General features: G+C 37.7%; 2 protein-coding genes and 2 long non-coding RNA genes across 13 annotated transcripts in view; 2 read left to right on the top strand and 2 right to left on the bottom strand.

Moving 5' to 3' along the window:
- USP53 (ubiquitin specific peptidase 53) overlaps nt 1–6796 on the top strand; it is a 78106-nt gene extending 71310 nt beyond the window's left edge. For all 3 annotated transcript variants that reach the window (XM_074040378.1, XM_005555804.3, XM_005555805.3), the window contains 2 exons: nt 2639–2735; nt 3651–6796. In XM_074040378.1, coding sequence (XP_073896479.1) covers nt 2639–2735; nt 3651–4524 — 971 coding nt within the window. In that variant the 3' untranslated portion in view covers nt 4525–6796. The remainder of the gene's footprint in view (nt 1–2638; nt 2736–3650) is intronic.
- LOC141410336 (uncharacterized) lies at nt 694–7922 on the bottom strand. Its single transcript, XR_012435045.1, has 2 exons — nt 7783–7922; nt 694–3942 (listed from the first exon to the last, which is right to left on the bottom strand). It is a non-coding gene; the product is annotated as an uncharacterized lncRNA (long non-coding RNA).
- A 558-nt stretch (nt 7923–8480) lies between these two features.
- Nucleotides 8481–12205, bottom strand: ARLN (allregulin). Of its 2 annotated transcripts, XM_074040380.1 has the most exons (3): nt 11889–12205; nt 9293–9427; nt 8481–8710 (listed from the first exon to the last, which is right to left on the bottom strand). In XM_074040380.1, exons 1-3 carry the CDS (start codon nt 12086–12088, stop codon nt 8605–8607), a joined length of 441 nt encoding a protein of 146 aa, XP_073896481.1. In that variant the 5' UTR covers nt 12089–12205; the 3' UTR covers nt 8481–8604. The 2 variants fall into 2 exon arrangements, with proteins under 2 accessions (XP_073896481.1, XP_005555867.1); XM_005555810.4 differs by lacking the exons at nt 8481–8710; nt 9293–9427 and adding an exon at nt 9809–10103.
- A 102-nt stretch (nt 12206–12307) lies between these two features.
- Nucleotides 12308–22026, top strand: part of LOC135970987 (uncharacterized) — a 52155-nt gene continuing 42436 nt past the window's right edge. For 4 of the 7 annotated variants that reach the window (XR_010586967.2, XR_012435041.1, XR_010586968.2 and 1 more), the window contains exon 1: nt 12308–12434. This is a non-coding gene — a long non-coding RNA (uncharacterized lncRNA). Of the gene's footprint in view, nt 12531–22026 lie in introns of all 7 variants that reach the window. The other 3 variants (XR_010586970.2, XR_012435043.1, XR_012435040.1) reach the window with 2 other exon arrangements.

Genomic DNA, 22026 nt, shown 5'->3' on the forward strand with positions numbered 1-22026 from the left:
TTTGGAGTTCGAGACCAGCCTGACCAATTTGGAGAAATCCCGTCTCTACTAAAAATAAAAAAATTAGCCAGGCGTGGTGGCGCATGGCTGAAATCCCAGCTACCCAGGAGGCTGAGGCAGGACTGTTGCTTGATCCTGGGAGGCGGAGGTTGCAGTGAGCCGAGATCGCGCCATTGCACTACAACCTGGGCAACAAGAGCAAAACTCTGTCTCAAAAAAAAAATACTGGTTTGCTAAGTTATACAGGGCTTCCAAGTGTTGATACATTTCACTAATATCTTTCTAAAAACTATTTTTGTTAGTATCACCATAGATACTAGCAGAAAAGTCTTTGTAAGTAGTGGGAAGTTGCGAAACTCATGGTGGATACAAGTTTTCCAAAATTCTTACTTTCTTTTCAAAGCCTGAATTTTATCATTGGTAATAAATATTGCCAGTTGTTTTCAATGAATTGACAGGTACACTTATTTTTAAGAAAAGGTCTGCCAGTACCCAAGTCTGAATAACCAAAGTTTGGTATCTTTTCAGGTAAAAATGGTGTTCTGTGAAAAACCAGCTAAATTCAGCTGACAGCTCAGACAGTCTTATAAATGCTTTTTCTTGAAACTGCTGTCATGCTTGGTATTACCACAGCAAAAGTGCTTTATGCATAGTTCCCATTTCCTCACATAGAATAATAAAAAGATGTGCAAATGAAGTAAATTCACAAAATAATTGTTACTGTTTTATCAAGCATTCTTTGAGTAAAACTGGCTTTAAAAAAAAAAACACACAAGTATATGGCAATGAAGAATACAGTTAGTACAGTTTAGTGTTACTACCTTGAATTATGCTAACAGTTTTATCCATTATTGTTTTTGCACCATCAGTGTAAATGGCAACACAGTCAAAAAGAAAAGTAACATCTTAATATTATCATGAAAATAGTTTGACTTCATAGACTGCCTGAAAGGGTCTCGGGGACCTCCAGGGCTCCAAGGCCACACTTTGAGAATTGCTGAACTAGAATAATCTTAAGACTTGGTACATATTGGGTATTCCATAAACTGTAGCTATCATCATTGTGGTGATATGTGACTAAAATAATTTTATACAGTTTTCTACTTCTCATTTCTACGATAAGCGGGTGATGATGTTCACAAAGTAATTAAAGATACTTTTGTGCTTTGTTGATACGTTGGAGGTTGTGACTTTTCTATCAGTATATTGGTGCCCCAGGACCCTTGTGCCTTAGTAAAGGAAAAAGCCCCCTGTAGACCTTCAGGTTCTCAGATATAAAGCACCTGCTGTCCCATAAGGGGGAATCAAAAACTGAGATGGTCTCAGGTAAACTCCTGTACAAATCCAAATGTCTTAGTTCCCTTTTCTTCATCTCTACCTTTTAAAATAATTTTTAGTTTTCAGGGTTTTGTTTGTTCAGTTGGGCCTACTTTATCTGTAGTCTGGACATTAATTTCATTTAATTATATTAAAGATTAGAGGGCAATAGCTGGTTAAGGTCATGTTTTGTGGAGAGAAATCCAAATGTAGATAATGTTTTACTCTGAACATTAATATTGTTAAAGACTCTCCAGTGAATTCTTCTAGAATCGTTCAGAGGGAAATAGATCTGCTGTATTTTATTTGGTGCTACATTGACCTTTAGGCACTAATCAAGAGCTAGCTATAATTACAGAGAGAAAATGGTTAATTGGTATATGAAATCTTACCATATAGCAGGCTTGGAAGTATAAACACACTTGGAAGTAACAAAAGTCACACTGTAAATTAGTATAACTTTTTTCATAAGACTTCATTAAAATTAAATTCAAAAACTATTTGGTGCCTATTAAATGTCAGAACCAGGGGAGAAGTATCAATTATTAGAAAGCATTATGGCATCATGTTAGTTAAGAGCACGAACTTTTGAGTCATAAAGATCTAATTCTGTAGTATATGTATATATATACTTAGCATTTCTACGCCACTGTTTTCTCATCTGTAACATCAAGTTGATAGTCATTTCTTATTAAGGTTATTGTAAAGATTAAATGAAATATCCATTCTCACAACTTGAGTAAGCAGTCAATAAATGGTAGCTAATTAGTAGTGGTGTATTTTATATGCTGTCATAATAACCTCCTACCAATTTTAATTCAGTTTAAATTCCTAATATTCCCATGAGGTAGGTAAAATGGATTATCATCATCACATTATATAAGTGAGGGAACTGAAATTTTAAGAAGTTAAGAGGCTTGTTTACCTACCCATAATTAGTGAGTCCAAACTTCAACTCAAGCCAACAATCTTCAAATGCAGGGTTTTTTCACTGTTAACACTTGGTCAGTAAAGATCTTGTCTCAAGTAACAGGGGAAACACATACACCGATCTGCATGACCCAGCAGGAATAGCACTATTCTGTCACGGATGACACCCTCAAGTGATAATAAACTGAAGAAATTTTGCATAAAGCGTTAAAAAAAGAACTGTTATTTTGAATTGAGTCTTCAAGAATTCATTTTTTTTTAATTGGAAGAGTTTACCTGTTTATAGAAAGCTTTATGTAAATATAGAAAAGTATAAATGAAATAAATTCTGTAAGATAATTTAAATAATTTTGTTTTCCTCATCTCTTCTCCCCACCCCACCCAACCCTAGGCTTTAGAAAAGAACTCAGGAATTTGGAAGCAGACTATAAATCTCACGAATTCCACCCAGAATCACATTTACAAATAAAAAATAATTTGATAAAAAGGTAACCATAATTTTTTCCCTAAATACATGTATTATAGGCACATTGTTGATCAGAAGGGCATAAATACATATTATTACTTTGAAAGCAATGGGTCTACAGTATTAAGATGCCTTTCTTATTGGGAATCGTTAATAGAATGTGGATCTAAGGATAGAGAGCTTACAAAGTACCAGGTACAGTATATGATTGTCTGTTTCAATCCTCACAGCATTCTTATGAGGTAGGTGATATTTTCCAAGAGAAAATTTGAAGCTTAGTTTATAGTATCATTAACCCTCACCTTAGAAAATAACTATTACCTAAAGGTAATCTTGATTAAATTATTTTAAACTACTATACAGCCAGGTGTGATATGGTGGTACATGTCTGTAATCCTAGCCACTGAGGAGGCTGAGGCAGCAGGATCACCTGAGGCCAGTTTAAAGCCATCCTAGGCAACATAGCAAGAACCTCGCCATAGCAAAATAAAATAAAGTAATATACTATACTACTACATATCAAAATTTAAGTACTTCTACCTCTGTTGCCTTTAAAGTTCGGAATGTTGGTGGGGAGATGTTTTAGGGTACTGTTTGACTGTTAACACTTTCTTCAAATTCTATATATTGTTACAAATAAATGTAATTTTAGTGTTTTAAGTTGAAGTGAGTTTTTAAAATTATATTCCTAATTATTAGAAATGGGATTCTGGTAATGATGGCTGTTTCTGGTAAACACATATTCTGACATAAAGAGTTTGGATTTGGAGAGAGTTGAAAATGTTAATGGTTGCAAACGTCTTTCCATTTTTGTGGTTTTGTTGTAAAAATAATATAAACTGTATTTTGGGAAAAATCAAACTACAAAACTTTTTTTCCCCTAGTTTCACATATTTGCATAGGGTGTTCTAGCTTTGTTTTTATTTTCATATTTCAGATCACATGTACATGAAAACAATGGAAAGTTATTTCCTTCATCCAGTCTACAAATACCCAAGGACCATAATGCAAGAGAACATGTGCACCAGTCAGATGAACAGAAACTTGAAAAACCAAATGAGTGCAAATTTTCTGAGTGGCTTAATATAGAAAATTCTGAGAGAACAGGTTTGCCGTTTCGCGTTGATAACTCTGCTTCTGGGAAGAGAGTGAACAGTAATGAAACATCTTCATTATGGTCTTCACACCTAAGAACTGTTGGGTTAAAGCCAGCAACTGCTCCTCTCATCCTGCAGCAAAATATCATGGATCAATGTTACTTTGAGAACTCTCTATCCACAGAATGTATAATTCAGTCAGCCGGTAGATCTGATGGGTGTCAGATGCCAAAACTTTTTTGCCAGAATCCACCACCCCCTTTGCCACCAAAGAAATATGCTATAACCACTGTGCCACAGTCAGAGAAAAGCGAATCTACACCTGATATCAAACTTACAGAGGTGTTTATAGCTACCTCTCATCTTCCGAAGCACAGTTTAAGTACAGCTTCAGAACCAAGTTTAGAAGTGAGTACACATGTGAATGATGAAAGACATAAAGAAACATTTCAAGTGAGAGAGTGTTTTGGCAACATACCAAACTGCCCGTCCAACTCCCCAACTAATGATTTTCAGGCAAACTCAGGTGCCGTTGATGGATTTTGCCAACCAGAACTAGACTCTATTTCTACCTGTCCAAATGAGACAGTTTCCTTAACTACCTATTTTTCAGTTGATAGCTGCATGACAGATACATATAGATTGAAATACCATCAGAGGCCCAAGCTCGCTTTTCCAGAGAGCAGTGGCTTTTGTAATAATTCACTATCTTAGAGTGAAAAAGGACTAGGACCTGTGTTACAAAATAATCTTGGTTCAAGCTGCCCTTCTGAACAAAGATATAAACCTAGCATACATTCTAATAGATAACTGGTAAAATTGACCAACTTTTACTTCTCAGAGGCCATTTAAATATAATAGGAACCTACTGACCAAACCTAGTGATAGATAAAATTAAAGCCCGTGGCATTTTTAAAGTTGTTAATCACTATACATATGTATATGTGTATACACATATCTAATTTTATGATCAGTTTATTAGATATTTAAGAAATTCCCTTTGAATAGTCTTGGCATGCCGTGAAAAATAGAAAATCAGGGAGATATAATAATTCATTTGTTACATGCTACAGTTGAATAAAAATTAAATTTGTCCCCCTATTTTGTGGCCAGTAGACTGGGAAGCATTAAACTAACCAGTACTCATGTGTGGAGATTATAAACTATGCTAATTGAAAAGTACCAGGTGATACATAGCCTGGTACTTTTTTGTCAAAGAATTGCTTTATGAAGAAGCACTTTCTAATGGGTAACCAGAAAAGGGCTTCACCCATTTGTTTTTGACTTCTATGATAGTCACTGCATATGATCCCTTTAAGTGTCTTTAAAAAAATGACTTGTGAATTTGATAGCATTTGGGGAAAGAAAAGCCTTTTATGATTAAAATTTGTAAATTTTCAAGGTCAGATAGAATTTAATTTTGCTCCTAGAACTTTTGTCTTCTGAGTATCTACCTAAATTAGGCCTTTGACTATTTATAGGTATTCATAAATACTACTTTAGCCATGTAAATTAAAAAGTTAAAATACTTAAACTTTAGTATATTTATTTATCTCGTTACTCTTTTTTCTAATTTTGTATGAAATATGAAAGATCTTTATTTTGGTTTGGTTTACTTTGGGCTGCTAACCAGCAGTGTTAGGAATTAATGTAGGGCCCCCAGTGGTATGTCACTGTCATTGCCTACATTTTCTTTGCTGTAATATTACCTGCTTATAGGTTGTCAACCCATTTTATCTGAATTTGAAAATCTATCTACGTTTCCAGATTAAATTTCTACCTTTCATATAGAGTTTGATTTTAATAAAATGTTTAATTGAGGCATCCTTACCTTTTATCTACTTTCAACAAATAGTAATTTTACCCCAGCTACTTTTCATGAAGAGGGCTTTGAAAATTAAAGGAATTTTTATTATTATGGTAACCTTACGAGTGAAAATAAGTTACTTTAATTGCCTTATTTCATTAGTTGTCATTTTATTTTGTACTAAGCTGGTAAACTAATTGTGGTTTAGAATAGTTTTATGTTCACTCCAGATTAACTGAGAAACAGAACAAAAGTTTTCCTTACATTCCTAAATGAATAAACCTCATAAATATAATTCAATAAACTAGTAAATGTAGCCACTTGACTGATTCCGTAAATCGTGTTAAAACATTCTAAAATGTTGTAAATAATTTAATGTGAATACTGTTAGATAAACAGAAAATAATTGCTTATAAAAGTCTAACTAAAAGTTTAACCAGTTACCAAGTCGTGGCCCAATTTTATCTTCTACCTATAGTTTTTACTAGCCTTTTTAAACTATAATAGTGAGTGATCATTACTTTATATTCTCATAAGTTAGAAATACTTGAATCCCAAATTAATTTTATCATTTAAGAAAACTTATTTTTAACATAATTTTTTAGTATGGTTTGTAAATAAAGTTTGTAAACCTGTATTTGAAATACCAAAGTTTTTACTGTTTTTATAACACTGTAAAATACTAGAAAAATGGGCTTCAAATTTTTTAATAGCTGTCAGAAAGTTTGTGTAGTTTTTTTTTTTCTATTTGGTTAAGATGTGAGTTGGAAATGTATTATTTGAAACATTTAAACTAATTTTTGTATTTAACAGCAGTTTCAGAGATTTGTTTTTTCAACTCAGTTGAGTTGTAGACATCAAAATGTCCAGTTTTGCCTCTTTTAAGTACTGTCCAGTTGAAACCTCCTGACTCATGTACTGCTACACAAACTAGAAACTGACCATTTATTGTTGATTCAACACTCCAAATACAGATCAATATATATATATACTAATCATTTTATTTCATGTAAAATTTTTACATCTAGGGTGCCTATTTATTTTTATAGATGTTTTCATCCAGATATAAGCTCATTATAACTTTGTAAATAATTCAGCCAACAGTTGTAATGTTTAAAATACTCACCTTCACAATGTTACGTTTTCATGTGAAATAAATTTCTTCTCATCCAAAAAAAATTTTAAGATAAACTGATTTTTAAGTTTATATGATTGGACTTCTCTTTGCATTCATGAACTGTGCGTCACCCTCCCCCCAACATGGATTACTATGGGTTAAGTCACGGATACTTGGAATTTCACTGATCATGAAATGTTATCTATCACAGGAGAGATCCTAAGAGTTAAACTCCAGCAAGGTCTAAAGCACAGCTCCTTAGAAAAGGAGTTGGCAAACTTTCTATAAAGATAGAAAATAATTTAGGCTTTGTGGACCATAATATTTCTGTAACAACTACTCAGCTCTGCCTTTGTAATGTGAAAGCAGTCATAAACAATATGTAAATGAATGAGCATGGCTGTTTTCCAGTAAAACTTTGTCAACATAGAAATCCAGATTGCATATAACTTTCATGTCATTAAAGTCTTTTTTTTTCCCCCCAATCATTTTAAAATGTAAAAAACATTCTTAGCGCACAGGCTGAAGTCTCCAAATGTACGCCCATGCCACTTATGGACTCAGTATTTGCAGCTCTTTACATCCTGAAACGTTCAGGTTAAGCCCCCTAAAAACTATCCCTTGAAACTGCTAATAAGCCAGTTCATTTCAAAAGGAACTACTAAAACAATCATTTCACTTATATAAAATGGTGTGAATTTACAAAAGAATTTATCAGAGTAAAGTCACATTGATTTTCTTTTGATGTCTTTTTTTATGTTTTGTTAGCAAGTTTGCAACTTCTTGGTGTTCCATTTATCCACTCCTTAAAAGCCTTCAAACTGAGGGTAATGTAAGCAGTCACTATACTTGCTATGGCAGTTTAATCGTAGGTACAATTTCTTATCTATAGGAAAGATTCAAACTTCATACTGCCACCAATTTTAAAAATTTTAAACACTGCCAATTACAGTCATGTCATATTACTAAGTCAGGGTTCTCCATAGAAAATCAACAGGATATATATAGAGACATATAGAAATAAATTTATTATGAGGGATTGGCTCACATGATTATGGAGGCTGAGAAGTCCCACCATCTGCTGTCTGCAGACAGTAAGCCCAGGAAAGCCAATGGTGTAGTTCCGGTCCAAGTCCAAAGGTCTGGGAACCAAGGGGCCCTGCTCCATGTCTGAAAGCCAGAGAATCAGGAGAACCAATGTCCAAGGGGAGAACATGGATGTCCCAGTTCAAGCAGAGAGAAGACAGAATTTGCCCTTCCTCTGCCTTTTTATTCCAGCCAGGCCCTCACGGGATTGGATGATGCCCACCCACAGTGGAGTGGATGGCTCTTTTTTATTTGGTCTACTGATTCAAATGCTAATCTCTTCTGCAAACACCCTCATGGACAAACCCAGAAATCTGGGCATCTTCTAGCATAATCAAGATGACACATAAAATTAACCTTCACACCAAGATCTCTCCATCTTCACTATACTAGAAATTTTTAGAGTATCTGGTAGTTGTGGTAGTAGGCTGATTTTAGGCTCAAAAAGACAGTATGGATTATGATCGGAAGTCTGTGTGTGACCTAACAGTAAACTATGTGAGAACTGTTAATCACCTCACAATCTCACTACCAGGTAATTTGTTACAATAAAACCAAACTCAGCTATATAAGTAAACACTTACTAGACGAAACCATTAGCAAGCAGTGCAGAAACAGTTCACACAATTGATTTGGTAAACTCAGTGAAATCCCAGTTCTGTGTTCCCACAGATGTTTCAACCATACCTTCCATAGATGGTTCTCTTTAGGTTGATGCGGCAACACCTTAAAAGCATGATTGCTAACTTTATACTCAGGAATTATATTCCAGACTTGACTAACTCTAAGAACCATTTTGAAAGGTAGGAAGATACACAGAGAGTTTACCAGATCTTATTTCCTGTTTAAAAGGGAAGGGAATATTCTCAAAATATTTAAGACAATTCATATATACTGAATGCAACTAATTTAAACAAGAGACCACTTTTACCATTCCTCATGTAAAGCCTTTAGGGCTAACAGGAATATTTTCTTTTTGAGACGGGGTCTCTGTTGCCCAGGCTGGAGTGCAGTGGCCCCATCTTGGCTCACTGCAACCTCCACCTCCCGGATTCAAGCAATTCTCACGTCTCAGCCTCCCGAGTAGCTGGAACTACAGGTGCATGCCAACATGCCCGGGGAAAATTTTTTGTGTTTTTTAGTAGAGACAGGGTTTCACCAGGTTGGCCAGGCTGGTCTCACAACTCTTGACCTCAAGTGATCCACTGCCCTTGGCCTCCCAAAGTGCTGGGATTATAGGCGTGAGCCACTGCGCCTGGCCAACAGTAATATTTTTTATTAGCTACTACAGCTTAGAGTAGCTGCTATGGGAGTGTGGCCTTTTTGATTAAATACCAGCTGATCAACCCTAGAATGTAAATTCTTGTTTTATAACATTTAGATTTAAATAACAGTAAGAATGTAAGCTCTATGAAGGCAAGAATGCCTTTTTGTTCTGTTCACTGCTGTGTCTAAAATAATGTCTGGCTCAAATATTTGTTGAATGAGTAAATATGCTGACTTTGCTGAAGTATTTAAGCAAGTTACAGATATTATAAAAATAAATGTTTTGGGCACAAGCACACTTAATGCAACAGTAATAAAAAATAGGTTTGAAACACATAATCCTTCATTCTAGGAGGCTCAAGAATGTAAAAGGAAAAAAGGGGGAAGATACCCAGGTAAGAGGGCATGCATGCTAGCTTTCCAATACTTTGATATTACCTGCTTTTTCTAAAACTGTATCAGCCTGTCACCCACCCATAACCTATCTTTTCATAACAGAGTCCAACTAAACCTAAAAATTAAAACTGGAACTTAGCCTCTGTGCAATCTAAGAATACTTTGTTCCCTCTCTCAAAATCTTTCCCTGCTTTTGAATAACTGGCTTTTGAATTCATAAAAACCTTCCCTTATTAATCACCCTATTACTTGCATCATATTAAATCCTGATCAACTCTTAAAACATTAAAAGACATTACTATATTTGTTAATGAATACACAAGACCTTTAAGTATAAATGCTTTTATATTCAGCTCCTGTAAAGCCATTAGATGTTGTTGGAAAGTTTTTAAACACGAACCAAATGGTTTAATTTTAACAACTTAGCTAGGAATGGGTGAAATCCTACCCATTTAATAGAGTTCTGCAAATTAGTAACAAAGTGTAAAATGAAAGGAAGGGTCCCTTGGAGATGTGAAATTCTTCTGTTGAGAGTCTTGTCTTCTTTATTCAAGAAGTTTGTAGCCATTTTCAGAATTCACTCAAGAACCAACTTCTTAATTTAGATATCAGCAAACGAGTCTGTAAAAAGCAAGTATTTGTCAGCAATATTTGCTTTATCTTCCCAATTTTTAACACTTTATGCCTATTTACATATTGACAAAAGAAAAAGAAAAGCCTGGAACATTTCTTGTAAGGCCTCTATTTTCTATCCAGAGCTGAAAATTCAGGTCATAAACACACAGACACACACAGACACACACACACACACACACACACACACACACACACACACACACACACACCAGAGCTGAAAATTCAGGTCATAAACACACACACACACACCCCACACACACACACACACACACACACACACACACACCAGAGCTGAAAATTCAGGTCATAAACACACACACACACACCCCACACACACACACACACACACACACACACACACCAGAGCTGAAAATTCAGGTCATAAACACACACACACACACCCCCCACTGTATTTGAGATTATTAGTCTCTACCAAAATAGGGAGGGAGAGTAAAACTCTCCCTTTACAAATGGCTTGACGATAATTTTATACAAATCCCTATCCCTTTTGCCATCCTCCCCATTAATCCCTCTGGCTCCCCTACCCCCTTTTTTTTGAGACAGGGTTTTGCTTTGTTCCCCCAGACGAGTATAGTGGCGCGTTCACAGCTCACTGAAGCCTCGACCTCCCCAGCTCAAGCAATCCTCCTGTTTCAGCCTCCCAAGTAGCTGGGACTAAAGGCGTGAGCCACTGTGCCTGGCCCTCTCTGTCTTCTCTAAGTTACCACACCATCCAAGAAATCAGACAGCGAGGCTTAAGACACTCAACTCTTGGTGAAAATATAGGATGGGGGTTGGGAAAATTGACTGCCTCTCAAGAAGTGAGAATTTCAGAAGTAACTCATAGGCATGGTGACTGAGAGGAGTTAACATTGAGTGAACAATCAACTCCAAAATCCAGGAGAGCTGTCTAGATGGGCTACACTGCTCTTCTCCCATAGGAGCCCTCTTTCATCTCACTGCTTCTCCTTAGCTTGTCTCTTATCACCGTCTCCATTTGGTGTCCGCTTCCTCCTGCCCTATTCTTAGAGAATATCCTCTGCCAGAATTGTCTTTTCAGAGCGAGTGGCGATGAAAATGGAGAGCATGGGTTTTACAAGTAAACTACAGAATTCTGTGACTTAGTGTTTTAGGATATGTGGATGTGTGTAAGAAAAGGACAAAGTGTCTCAGGTTTCTGGGAGGTAACGGTGGATAAAGTTGGCGTTTACTGAGATGGGAACACTGCAAGGCAAGTAAATTTGGGTAAGAAGCTGTTAAGAGTTCAGTTTTGGACATGTTAAGTTTGAGATAGCTGCGTAGTCTGCTCATGTTAAAAAACAGCTGTATAGTAAAAAACAGCTTTCGTTGAGCACTTACTACTGCCAGGCAACACGCAAATCACTACGATCTCAATCTTCACTACACCCCTATGACCTGGGTCACTAACGGTCCCAAAGGGCAGATGAAAAAACAAAGCTCCAAAAAGCGAAATAACTTCTCCGGTCGCTTCACGGTGCTGCAGGAACTCAAGCCTAGCTGGTTTCACTCCAAATCACGAGAAAATATGACGCCAAGTTTTCTCCACACTTCTTTGGAGACTCCCACGGACGTTCAAAAGAAGAACATTTTACTCCTAGTCCTTCTCCCCCACCCACCCGACTGCGCCACTCACCAGCTGCGTAATCTTGGACATATATAAACTCTGGAATTCAGTCCCCTCTCCGCCCAAAAGAGAGCAAATTATCTCTATGCTCCTTACCACTCCAATTCTGCATTCAAGATACTCACCATGGCAAAAAATACACAAAGAGAAACACCACCACATCGAAAAGGATGAAGAGCCAGAGGTCCAACCAGTAGGAGTGTTTGGGAAGCCCGTTTGCCCCAGACCGAGGCCGCACATCGAGGTTCTGCCCTGCTCCCTCGCTCAAGCCTCGCCGCTCCCGGAGATCATCTCGACCATCAACACCCGGTGCGTCCACCTCCATCTCGCTTCTGCAGCTTCCTAATAATCCCAGAAACTGAAAATGCTTAGATTCCTGGACTTTAGTGTTCGCCGGACCGGAAACTGAGTGGAATCCCGCCGCCTGCGCAGTCCGCCACTCACCGGGTTCCGGAAAACACGCTGAGCCTACCCTTCCCAGCGCGCAGGCGCCTGGCCCGGCTTTCCGCTGCCTACGTGACCGCGGACAGGAAGCGCGGCCTCCGCTTTGACACTAAGTGAATGGGCCCGCCTACTTCTGCCTCGCGGCGTCCCAGGCCGCAAGGTGGTTATTTAGGTTTCGTTGGAAGAAATACACTCTCCTCCCACTGCAGAGGGACCATTCCAGTCAGGTGATGGACTCCTCCCTGGAACTGCCCAAGGTCACCTCTCCTATCCCTGTATTCCGTTTGGATCCTTATGCCAACGTGTTAGGAAGGACCCCTCTGGTGGGTTTTGTACTGTCTCTAGCATTTTACACTTAGTATTTGAAACACCACCAGTGAGGTGGACGTCCTACGCACAGGGCTGAGTTTCCAAAAGGGCCAGAGACCAGCACGTATTTTGCAGGTACTTCAAGGGAGTGGGTTTAAGAATAACCTGGCCACGCCCCCTGTAATCCCAGCACTTTGGGAGGCCGAGGCAGGCGGGTCACCTGAGGTAAGGAGTTCGAGACCAGCGAGGCCACCATGCTGAAATCCCGTCTCTACTTAAAAAAAAAAAAAAAAAGTACAAAAATTAGCCGGGCGTGGTGGCGGGCACCTGTAATACCAGCTGCTCGGTAGGCTGAGGCAGGAGAATCGCTTGAACGCGGGAGGCGGAGGTTGCAGTGAGCCGAGATCGCACCACTGTTGCACTCCAGCCTGGGCGACAGAGCGAGACTCCGTCTGGGGGGAAGAGGGGCGGGGAAGAATAATCCAAAGGTTGTTTGACTTTGAGTGTGAGCCTCAGCAAGAATAGAATGCTAGCAGGAAGAAAGTGACCCATACCGCCTGGATTTTACCTAGTGGGTCCAATTTCAAATATTGTCTTTCTTTTCACATGATTCCTGAATTGTTCAGAAAATATGGGCACCCAGATATATGTGGTTCTCTTAGTGCATAGTAAATGGAGATAAGACTGTAGTTGTGTTTTTACAGAAAGTCATTAAATCGTCGTAAAACTTCTTTGAAGGGGCTGTACTGCATTTTATAGAATTAGAAAATGAAACAAAAAAGGAGTGAATTGTCTAAGGTTACCAAAAAAATTATAAAGCCTAAAATTAACTCCAAATCCAGCAGTCTTAAAGCTGTTCTATAGCTTCCTAGCCTTGCTCCAATTTGCCTCGAAATTAATTGCCAGGTTTTAGAGACAGAGATAGTGTATGACCTTTCAAGAAAAATGCTTAGTAGATTCTGGGATGAGAGGGTCATTACCTGATAATTAATTAGATTGTGTGCTGTAATGCAGATTGTCTGATGATAGTAGACAAAAAGACCCTGGGCATAAGTGGCATTGAATCTTTACAAAAATTAGGAAAGGCAAGTAAACAATTGCCCCTACCGGAGACGGAAGCATTCTTCTCGCTGACAAGGTAGGATCAGTTACTCCTAGTTATTGAAGTAGGATTGATAAAAAATTATTGAGATTATTAGTGATGAATAAGCATGACATAAACTGAACAGGTCTTGAAGTGGTTTTAAACTTGTCCTTGGCCCAGAGCCACATGCTCATCATGAGGGGATGTTGATAGTATGATCTGATCTTGAGTCAGGAACGTCTGTCAGACTTAGAAGAGTAACTAATGCAAATAAGGAGGGGTTATTTTAACTAAATTCAGTTGAAAGATTCTATTTCCGACTTTACCCTTGTAAGAGTCCCACTGATTGTTGATTATTCCACATTACAAAAATGAGTTTAGAGTGTGTTGTAGCTGGTTTTGAACTACTGGCCTCAAGTGATCCTTCTGCCTTGACTTCCCAAAGTGCTGGGATTACTGGCATGAGCCACCTTGCTCCGTTGGCATTTGCCATTGTCGAAGCAATTTAAATTTTAAAAAGTACTGTACAGAAATCCAGGTTCACTGTCAATCATCTACTCCTCTGCACTTGTCCAACCACCTTGAACTTTCTACTTCACATGTTCAAGTGAAAAATATGCACTAGGGACTACAGATTGAATCATTGCACTGTAACCATGATCCAACACTTCCATAATTCTGTCAGCAAAATTAATCTGATTGGGCTGGGGTGGAGAAGGTGGTGCATGAAAATGCTATAACCATCAGGCCAAAGACAGCTAAGTGTTTTTAAGAAGACGTTACAAACCTTCTGAACTTCAAGTGCAGTAAGTTCTCAGGAGGGAGATGATGGTGAATTTTGCTTTAACCTAAGGGATAATGCAAATTTTTCTTATGCAGCTCTCAAACTAGTAAGTCCATGTGATAAAGCATCCTTGTGATCATCCTAGGAATTAAATTAATTTTACAGAATAACCTCTCCAACAGTGGAGAATTTGGTTACTGTAATTTTTATCTGGAAGTATGTGTGTTTCTCCTAAATTATTCTTTCTCATCTTGATTTCATCTTTTCTTCCTTTTCAAATTGAGTACCTGTCCTAACAACAGCCCTGTTGATTGGTACCACAGGTTACTTCTCCATCTTCTGGGTCATTTTATTTATTCATTTTGTTGTTATTGTTCTCTTAAATTCTTTTTTTTTTTTTAAAGGGAGTCTTGCCCTGTTGTCGCCCAGGCTGTAATGCAGTGGCATGATCTTGGCTCACTACAACCTCTTTTTTTTTTTTGGAGACGGAGTCTTGCTCTGTCACACAGGTTGGAGTGCAATGGTGCGATCTTGGCTCACTGCAACCTCCGCCTCATGGCGTCAAGCGATTCTCCCTGCCTCAGCCTCCCGAGTTGCTGGGATTACAGGTGCCTGCCACCACGGCGGCTAATTTTTGTATTTTTAGTAGAGACAGAGTTTCGCCATGTTGGCCAGGCTGGTCTTGAACTCCTGACCTCGGGTGATCCGCCTGCCTCGTCCTCCCAAAGTGCTGGGATTACAGGCATGAGCCACTGTGCCTCGGCTGTTCTCTTTCATTCTAACTCCTTTGTATATCTTCCATAGTTTTCTTTGTTTAAGAGTTGTACTATCTGCTGGGCGCTATTGTTCACACCTGTAATCCCAGCACTTCAGGAGGCCAAGGTGGGTGAATTGCTTGAGCCTAAGTGTTCAAGACAAGCCTGAGCAACATGGCAAAATCCCTTCTCTACAAAAAACAGTTAGTTGAGTGCTACACCTGTAGTCCCAGCTACTCGGGAGGCTGAGTTGGGAGGATCGCTTGAACTGTGATCGTGCCACTGCACTTCAGCCTGGGTGACAGAGCAAGACTCTGTTCCCTCCCTGCTCTAACAAAGAAAGAGTTGTACTATCATCCTAACTAGGTTGCACCTTTTATCTTTATCTTGGCCTTAGGAGTTCCCACCTTTATACTCACAATTAATCTGGCTCCACTCTACTCAGCCAACCTGGTGCCCAGGAAACATTCTTTGCTCCAGTCAGAGTGCTTTCTTCCATTTTCCTCATGGAAGCTATTCTCTTGGCCTCTGGGCTTTGGTGCATGTTTTTCCTGTTATACTGGAAATATAGTATATTTTTTCCAGCATTGGGGATTGCTTTCTCACCTGTCTAAATCCTACTCATCCTTTGGGGCCCAACTTAAAGTGCCAACTTCATAAAATTTCCTTCACTACAATTCACACTGATCTCTCCATTCTTGGTATTTCTACATACCAATTGTGAAAACTTCACATTTACAAGTCACATTTAACTTGTCTCCACCTTCTATATCATGTTTTCTTCTTGAGGAGACGGTTATTTTCTCAAGATGAAGGCAGTGAATGAAATATTTGTTTCCATAGATTTTTGCCTGCCTTTGGCACCTATTATTTCCCTCTACATTCTGTAATGGCCTCGTATTAATGGAGCTATTTGTCAGATTGGTCATCTTTCAAAATTTCCCTACCTCTGGCTCAAAAAACACTGAAATTTTCTTGATATTGTCTGGCACATTGGCTTGCTTTGTAGGAATTTTATGTAGATTTTCTCTCCTGTTAGAGTATTAAGTTTTGTTAATTTGTTTTGAGACAGGGTATTGGTCTGTCACACATGCTGGGGTGCAGTGGTGCAATCAGAGCTCTTGGCAACCTTGAACCCCTGGGCTCAAACAGTCCTTCTACTCAGCTTTCCCAGTTGCTAGCACTACAGGCACACACCACCATGCGAAGCTTGCTTTTTATTAATGTTTATTTTTGTAGAAATGGGGTTTCACTATGTTGCCCAGGCTTTTCTCAAACTCCTGGTTTCAAGTGATCCTCCTGCTTCAGCTTCTCAAACTGCCAGGATTACAGGCATAAGCCACAGAACCTAGCAAGTATTAAGTGTTCTTTAAAGGAAAGACAGTATTTTTGCCATCTTGCAATCTCCACAGCTCTTCGAACAGTGTCTTCCACATGGAAGAAATTTAATATGTATTCAACAATATTTTGTTATATTCTGCAACTACTAACACAATCCCAGTCAAAAAAATACTTGTAAAATTTTGTGTTTTAGAACATAATGGTGTATGATACCAGTGGCATCTAACACTACTGATCTGTACTCTCAGCGGGGATACTTTCTGAGATGTTTTGAAGTACTAGTAATGGATATGTGCCAATCTTTTCCCCTTTGTGGATTTTCCTTCTTTAATTTCAGTCAATACTTTTTAATACCTGCTGTGTGTCAGGCATTGTCCAAGGAGCCATAAGAGATACAGAAGCAATACCAACCGATTCATTAAAAATACTGACTGAGGACATATAACAGAACAATGAAGTTTTCAAACAGCATCACAGAGCCTGGGGTTCTGCATAATGATTTGGGTATTTGGAAGGCTGAGCAGAACTGGCTGTGAACACACTAGTCAGGTACAATTAAACCTCTTTGTGCTACTTACTTACACATGTATAAACAGACTTCAACCATAAAAACTTAGTTTTATTTATATTTTAGAGTTTCATACAAGATTTTATTTCAAAACAAAGCATCCTTCTGCTTTTAAAAGTTTAAAAACAACTTCAGTAGAGCAGAGCTTGACTAGTAGGCACAAATGACAAAGATGTTGAAACCTACAACTTTGAAATTTCGTTAAGCTAATCATCAGCAATCAACCTGTTATTTGTTTTATTGAAAGGTATTAGAGAGGCAGTCATTCAGGATGGAGTTTCAAAGGTTAGTCAATACATTTTTTTTTTAATCTCATAAGATTATAGGTTTCCACGCATAGGAAACCTGTGCTTGGAATCAAAACCTAGGCTTGGAATTAAAAAGCTGTTAATTTAGAATAAATAAATGGGTGCTAAGGTGATCATTGCTATATATAAAATATTGACCAGAATTAGACTTGTAAGTATGACAACTGTAACCATGTTAACAGAAGTTATCGTTGAAAGATGGGATCACAGATAATTTTCTTCTTTGTGCTTTTCCATATTTTTCAAATTTTCTCAATGAAAATGCATTTTATTAACTAGAAGTTGGAAAGTTTGTTGGGAAAAAGTAAATCAGAAAATAAGCAAGAGATCGTCTAGTCCAAAATTATTGTTCAACTGTTTATGACATCAAATCACAGGCAGTAGACACATAAGCAATAGTGCTTTTTAAACTAAATTTCATGGAATGCTGTGATTCCTCGGGGATTACTCAAGGACCAACATGGAATGGAAGAGATAGATGCAGGGAATGTGACTTAAGGCCTCTACTGGATAACCTCAGCTTTCTTGTTCATGTCTATAAATATGCCTCTTGGAGAACAGATTTATTGGTGGGGGTTTTTTTTTTTTCTTTTTTTTCTGTTCTAGTGAAAGCTAGTGTCAAAAGTCACCTTGGGTGACCCGTGTTCAAAATGGTGGAATAGCCACTCCAAGTTTCTGTCCCTCCACAGCAGCATTGAAGAACAAGCAAAAGCTGTCTGAAATAACTTTGTCAGAATGCTGGAAAGCAGTCAAAAGTTTACAGCAACCAAGAAATTGCTGAATCAAAATATATGAAGCAGACATTGACAGAATTGAAGGGGGAAATAGACAGTTTTACAAAAATTTTTGGAAAGTTTCATACTTCACTTTTAATGATAGGTAGAACATTTAGACAGAAGAGCAATAAGAAAATAGGGGACTTGAACAACACTGTAAACCAACTATACCTAACAGACACATATGGAACTCCATCCAACAGCAGCAAAATATGCAGTCTTATCAGGTATACCTGAAACATTCTCCAGGATATATTATATATTAAGGCATAAAAGAAGTTTCAACGAAGTTTTAAAAATTGAAGTCAGAAAGGTCTCTGACAACAATGAAATGAAGTTAGAAGTTAATAACAGAAGGAAAACTGGAAAATTCACGAACGTAGAAATTTAACACACTCTTAAACAACCAGTGGTTCAAAAAGGATATCATAAGGGAAATTAGAAAATACTTAGAGACAAATGAAAATGAAAATGCAACTTAGGAAAACTTGTAGATTGCAGTGAAGACAATCTATAGCTGTAAATGCCTACATTAACAAAGAAAGATCTCAAATCAACCTAACTTTACAACATAAGGAAATAGAAAAAGGAGAGCAAAGTAAACTCAAAGCTATCAGAATACAGGGAATAATAAAGATTAGAGCAGAGATAAATGAAATAGTGAATACAAAACCCATAGAGGGAATCAATGAAACCAAAATTGGTTCTTTGAAAAAGATCAACAAAATTGGCAAAACTTTAGCTACACGAAGAAAAAGGTGAGAAGACACAAATAACTAAAATCATAAAGGAAAGTGTACATATTACCACCAAACTTTACAGAAATAAAAAGGATTATAAGACAATACTATGAACAATTGTATGTCAACAAATTAGATAACTTAGATGAATAGAAAAGCTGGACAGACCTATAACAAGGAAAGAGATTCAATCAGTAATCAAAACATTCCAACAAAGAAAAGTCCAGTAGTAGATCACTTCTCTGGTGAATTTTATCAAACATTTAGAGAAGAATTAACTCTGTTGTTACTCAAACTCTCCCAGTAAATAGAACTGAGAGAGCACTCTCTAACTCATTCTATTAAGCTAGTACTCAGATAATGACATCACAAGAAAAGAAAATTATAGATATTGCACACCCGTGTTTATAGCAGGACTTTTCACAATATCCAAGAGGTGGAAGCAAGCCAAATGTCCATCATCAGGTGAATGGATTAAAAAATGTATTATGTACATACAATGGAATATCATTAAGCCTTAAGAGGAAGGAAATCCTGTCAAATGCTACGACATGGATGAAACTTGAGGCCATTATCCTAAATGAAATAAGCCAGTGATAAACAAATACTGTATGATTCCACTTACATGAGGTATCTTAAGTAGTCAAATTCCTAGAAACAGAAAGTAGAGTGGTGGTTACCAGGGGCTGTGGACAGAAGGAAAAGGCCAGTTGTTTAATGGGCGTAGAGTTGTAGTTTTGCAAGATGAAAACGTTTTGGAGATCTGTTTCACGACTGTGTGAATATGTTTCACACCACTAAACTGTACTTTTGAAAATGGTTAATATGGTAAGTTTTATGTTATATGTTTTTACCGCTATAAAAAATTACAGACCAGTATCCCTTATGAATATAGATACAAAAATTCTCAAAAAGGGCAGGGCACTGTGACTCATGCCTGTAATCCAGCACTTTGGGAGGCCGAGGTGGGTGGATCATGGGTTGAGGAGTTCAAGACCATCCTGACCAAGATGGTGAAACCCCGTCTCTACTAAAACTACAAAAATTAGCCAGGTGCAGTGGCGGGCGCCTGTAATCCCAGCTACTTGGGAGGCTGAGGCAAGAGAATTACCTGAACCCAGGTGGCAGAGGTTGCAGTGAACTGAGATCGCACCACTGCACTCCAGCCTGGGCAACAGAGTGACACTCCGTCTCAAAAAAAAAAAAAAAAAAAAAAGAATCCGTCTCGAAAACAAACAAACAAACAAAAAAATTCTTAAAAACTACTAGCAAACCCAAACCAACAGCATATTAAAAGGATTATATACTATTACCACGTGAGATTTATCCCAGGAATGCAAAGATACCTCAACATAAGAAAGTCAATTAGCGTAATATGCCACATTAGTAAAACAAAGGGAAAAAAGACAAACATTTCATTTCAATTGAGCAGAATAGGCATTTGGTAAAATCTGATACCCTTCCCTAATAAAAACATGCAGAAAACTGGGAATAAAAGGGAACTTCCTCAACTTGATAAAGGGTATAATGAAAAACCCACAGCTAACATCAAGCAACAACAACAAAATAGAGAAGTTGCACTTCATCAAAATTAAAAACTTTTGGGCATCTAAGTACACTATAAAGAAAGTAAAAAGACAATTTACAGAATGGAAGAAAATATTTGTAAATCATATATCTGATAAAGATTTAATATACAGAATATATAAAGAACTTCTACAACTCCAAAACAAAAAGAACCCGGTTAAAAAAAGTACTGATCAAAGGACTTGAACAGACATTTCTCCACAGAAGATATACAAATAGCCAACATGCAGTTGAAAATATGCTCTACACCATTAATCATTAGGGAAATGCAAATCAAAATCACAATGAGGTACCGTTTCACATCTACTAGGATGGCAATAATAATGTAATAATAGTACAGAAAAAAACAAGGGTTGGCAAGGATGTGGAAAAACTTAAATCCTTTAACATTGGTGGTGGGAATGTAAAATAATGGAGCCATTATGGAAAGTAGTTTAGAGATTCCTCAAAAAGTTAAAGAAGAACCATATGACCTAGCAATCCTGCTTCTAGGTATATACCCCAAATAATTTAAAACAAAGACTCAGATACTTGTACACCAAGTATACACCAAGTATGCTGTTTCATCGCAGCACTATTAACCATAGCCAAAAAGTAGAAGCAACTCAACTGTCCATAAATGGATAAACAAAATGTAGTTTTATGTATCTTGAATTATTACTCAGCTCTGAAAAGGAATGAAGTTCTGATATGTGCTACAACATGGATGATTCTTGAAATAATGCTAAGTGTTTTAAAATAGTGTTTGAAAAAACACTGAATGAAATAAGCCAGACACATGTAAAAAGACAATCTATAGAATGGGAGAAAATATTTGATTTTTCAGGGGCTTGGGAGATGGGGGAATTAGGTGTTATTGCTTAATGGTAAGTTTCTGTTTGTGGTTATGAAAATGTTTTAGAAATAGATGGTGGTGATGATTATGCAATATTATGAATATAATAGTCACTGAATTGTATATACAACATAGTTAAAATGGCAAATTGTATATTATATGCATCTTACCACCTTAAAAGAACCCCCCACCCCCCAAAAAAGAATATTAATGCTTGACAGTCTTCACCTTCCCCACAACAAAAAGTCACACTGGTCTTCATTAGGGGACTAAATCAACCTTAAAGTTCTAAAACAGATAATTCCTATAATTTATTAAATTGGACTCTCTGGAAGCAATCAGGGTAGCAATTCTTAAATAAGTAATTCTCTTTATATATTTTTATATATAGAGAGAGGGAGAGACAGGGTCTCACTGTTGCTTAGGCTGGTCTCAAACTCTCGGCCTCACGTGATTCTTTCACCTGGCCTCCCAAAGCACTGGGATTTCAGGTGTGAGCCACCACACCCGGCTTTTGCCTTTATATCTTAAGTGAGACTCTTTAAGGTCTTAAGAGGTGAATTTTTCAGGTGCTGAGAAAATTAAAGTAGAAAAGCTTAGAAGACACTGGGTCTGTGAGGTAGAGGACACCTAAGCCCTTTTGGCCCCCATGTTCCAGCTGATAGCCAAAAGGTAGTGATATGAAAGGAGGAGGTTCTGCTGCCAGCCAAACCCCAGTATTCCAGGACCCAT

Source organism: Macaca fascicularis, chromosome 5 (assembly GCF_037993035.2).
Source record: "Macaca fascicularis isolate 582-1 chromosome 5, T2T-MFA8v1.1".
Classification (NCBI taxonomy): domain Eukaryota; kingdom Metazoa; phylum Chordata; class Mammalia; order Primates; family Cercopithecidae; genus Macaca; species Macaca fascicularis.

Excerpts from the sequence above, each read along its gene's own strand:
- ARLN (XM_074040380.1), bottom strand. The coding sequence starts at position 12,088 with ATGGAGGTGGACGCACCGGGTGTTGATGGTCGAGATGATCTCCGGGAG. Across the intron at positions 9,428-11,888 it reads TTTGTGTATTTTTTGCCATG|GATTATGTGTTTCAAACCTA; the intron begins GTGAGTATCTTG and ends CCTAGAATGAAG. Across the intron at positions 8,711-9,292 it reads TTTACTCATTCAACAAATAT|TATGAATTGTCTTAAATATT; the intron begins TTGAGCCAGACA and ends GCATTCAGTATA.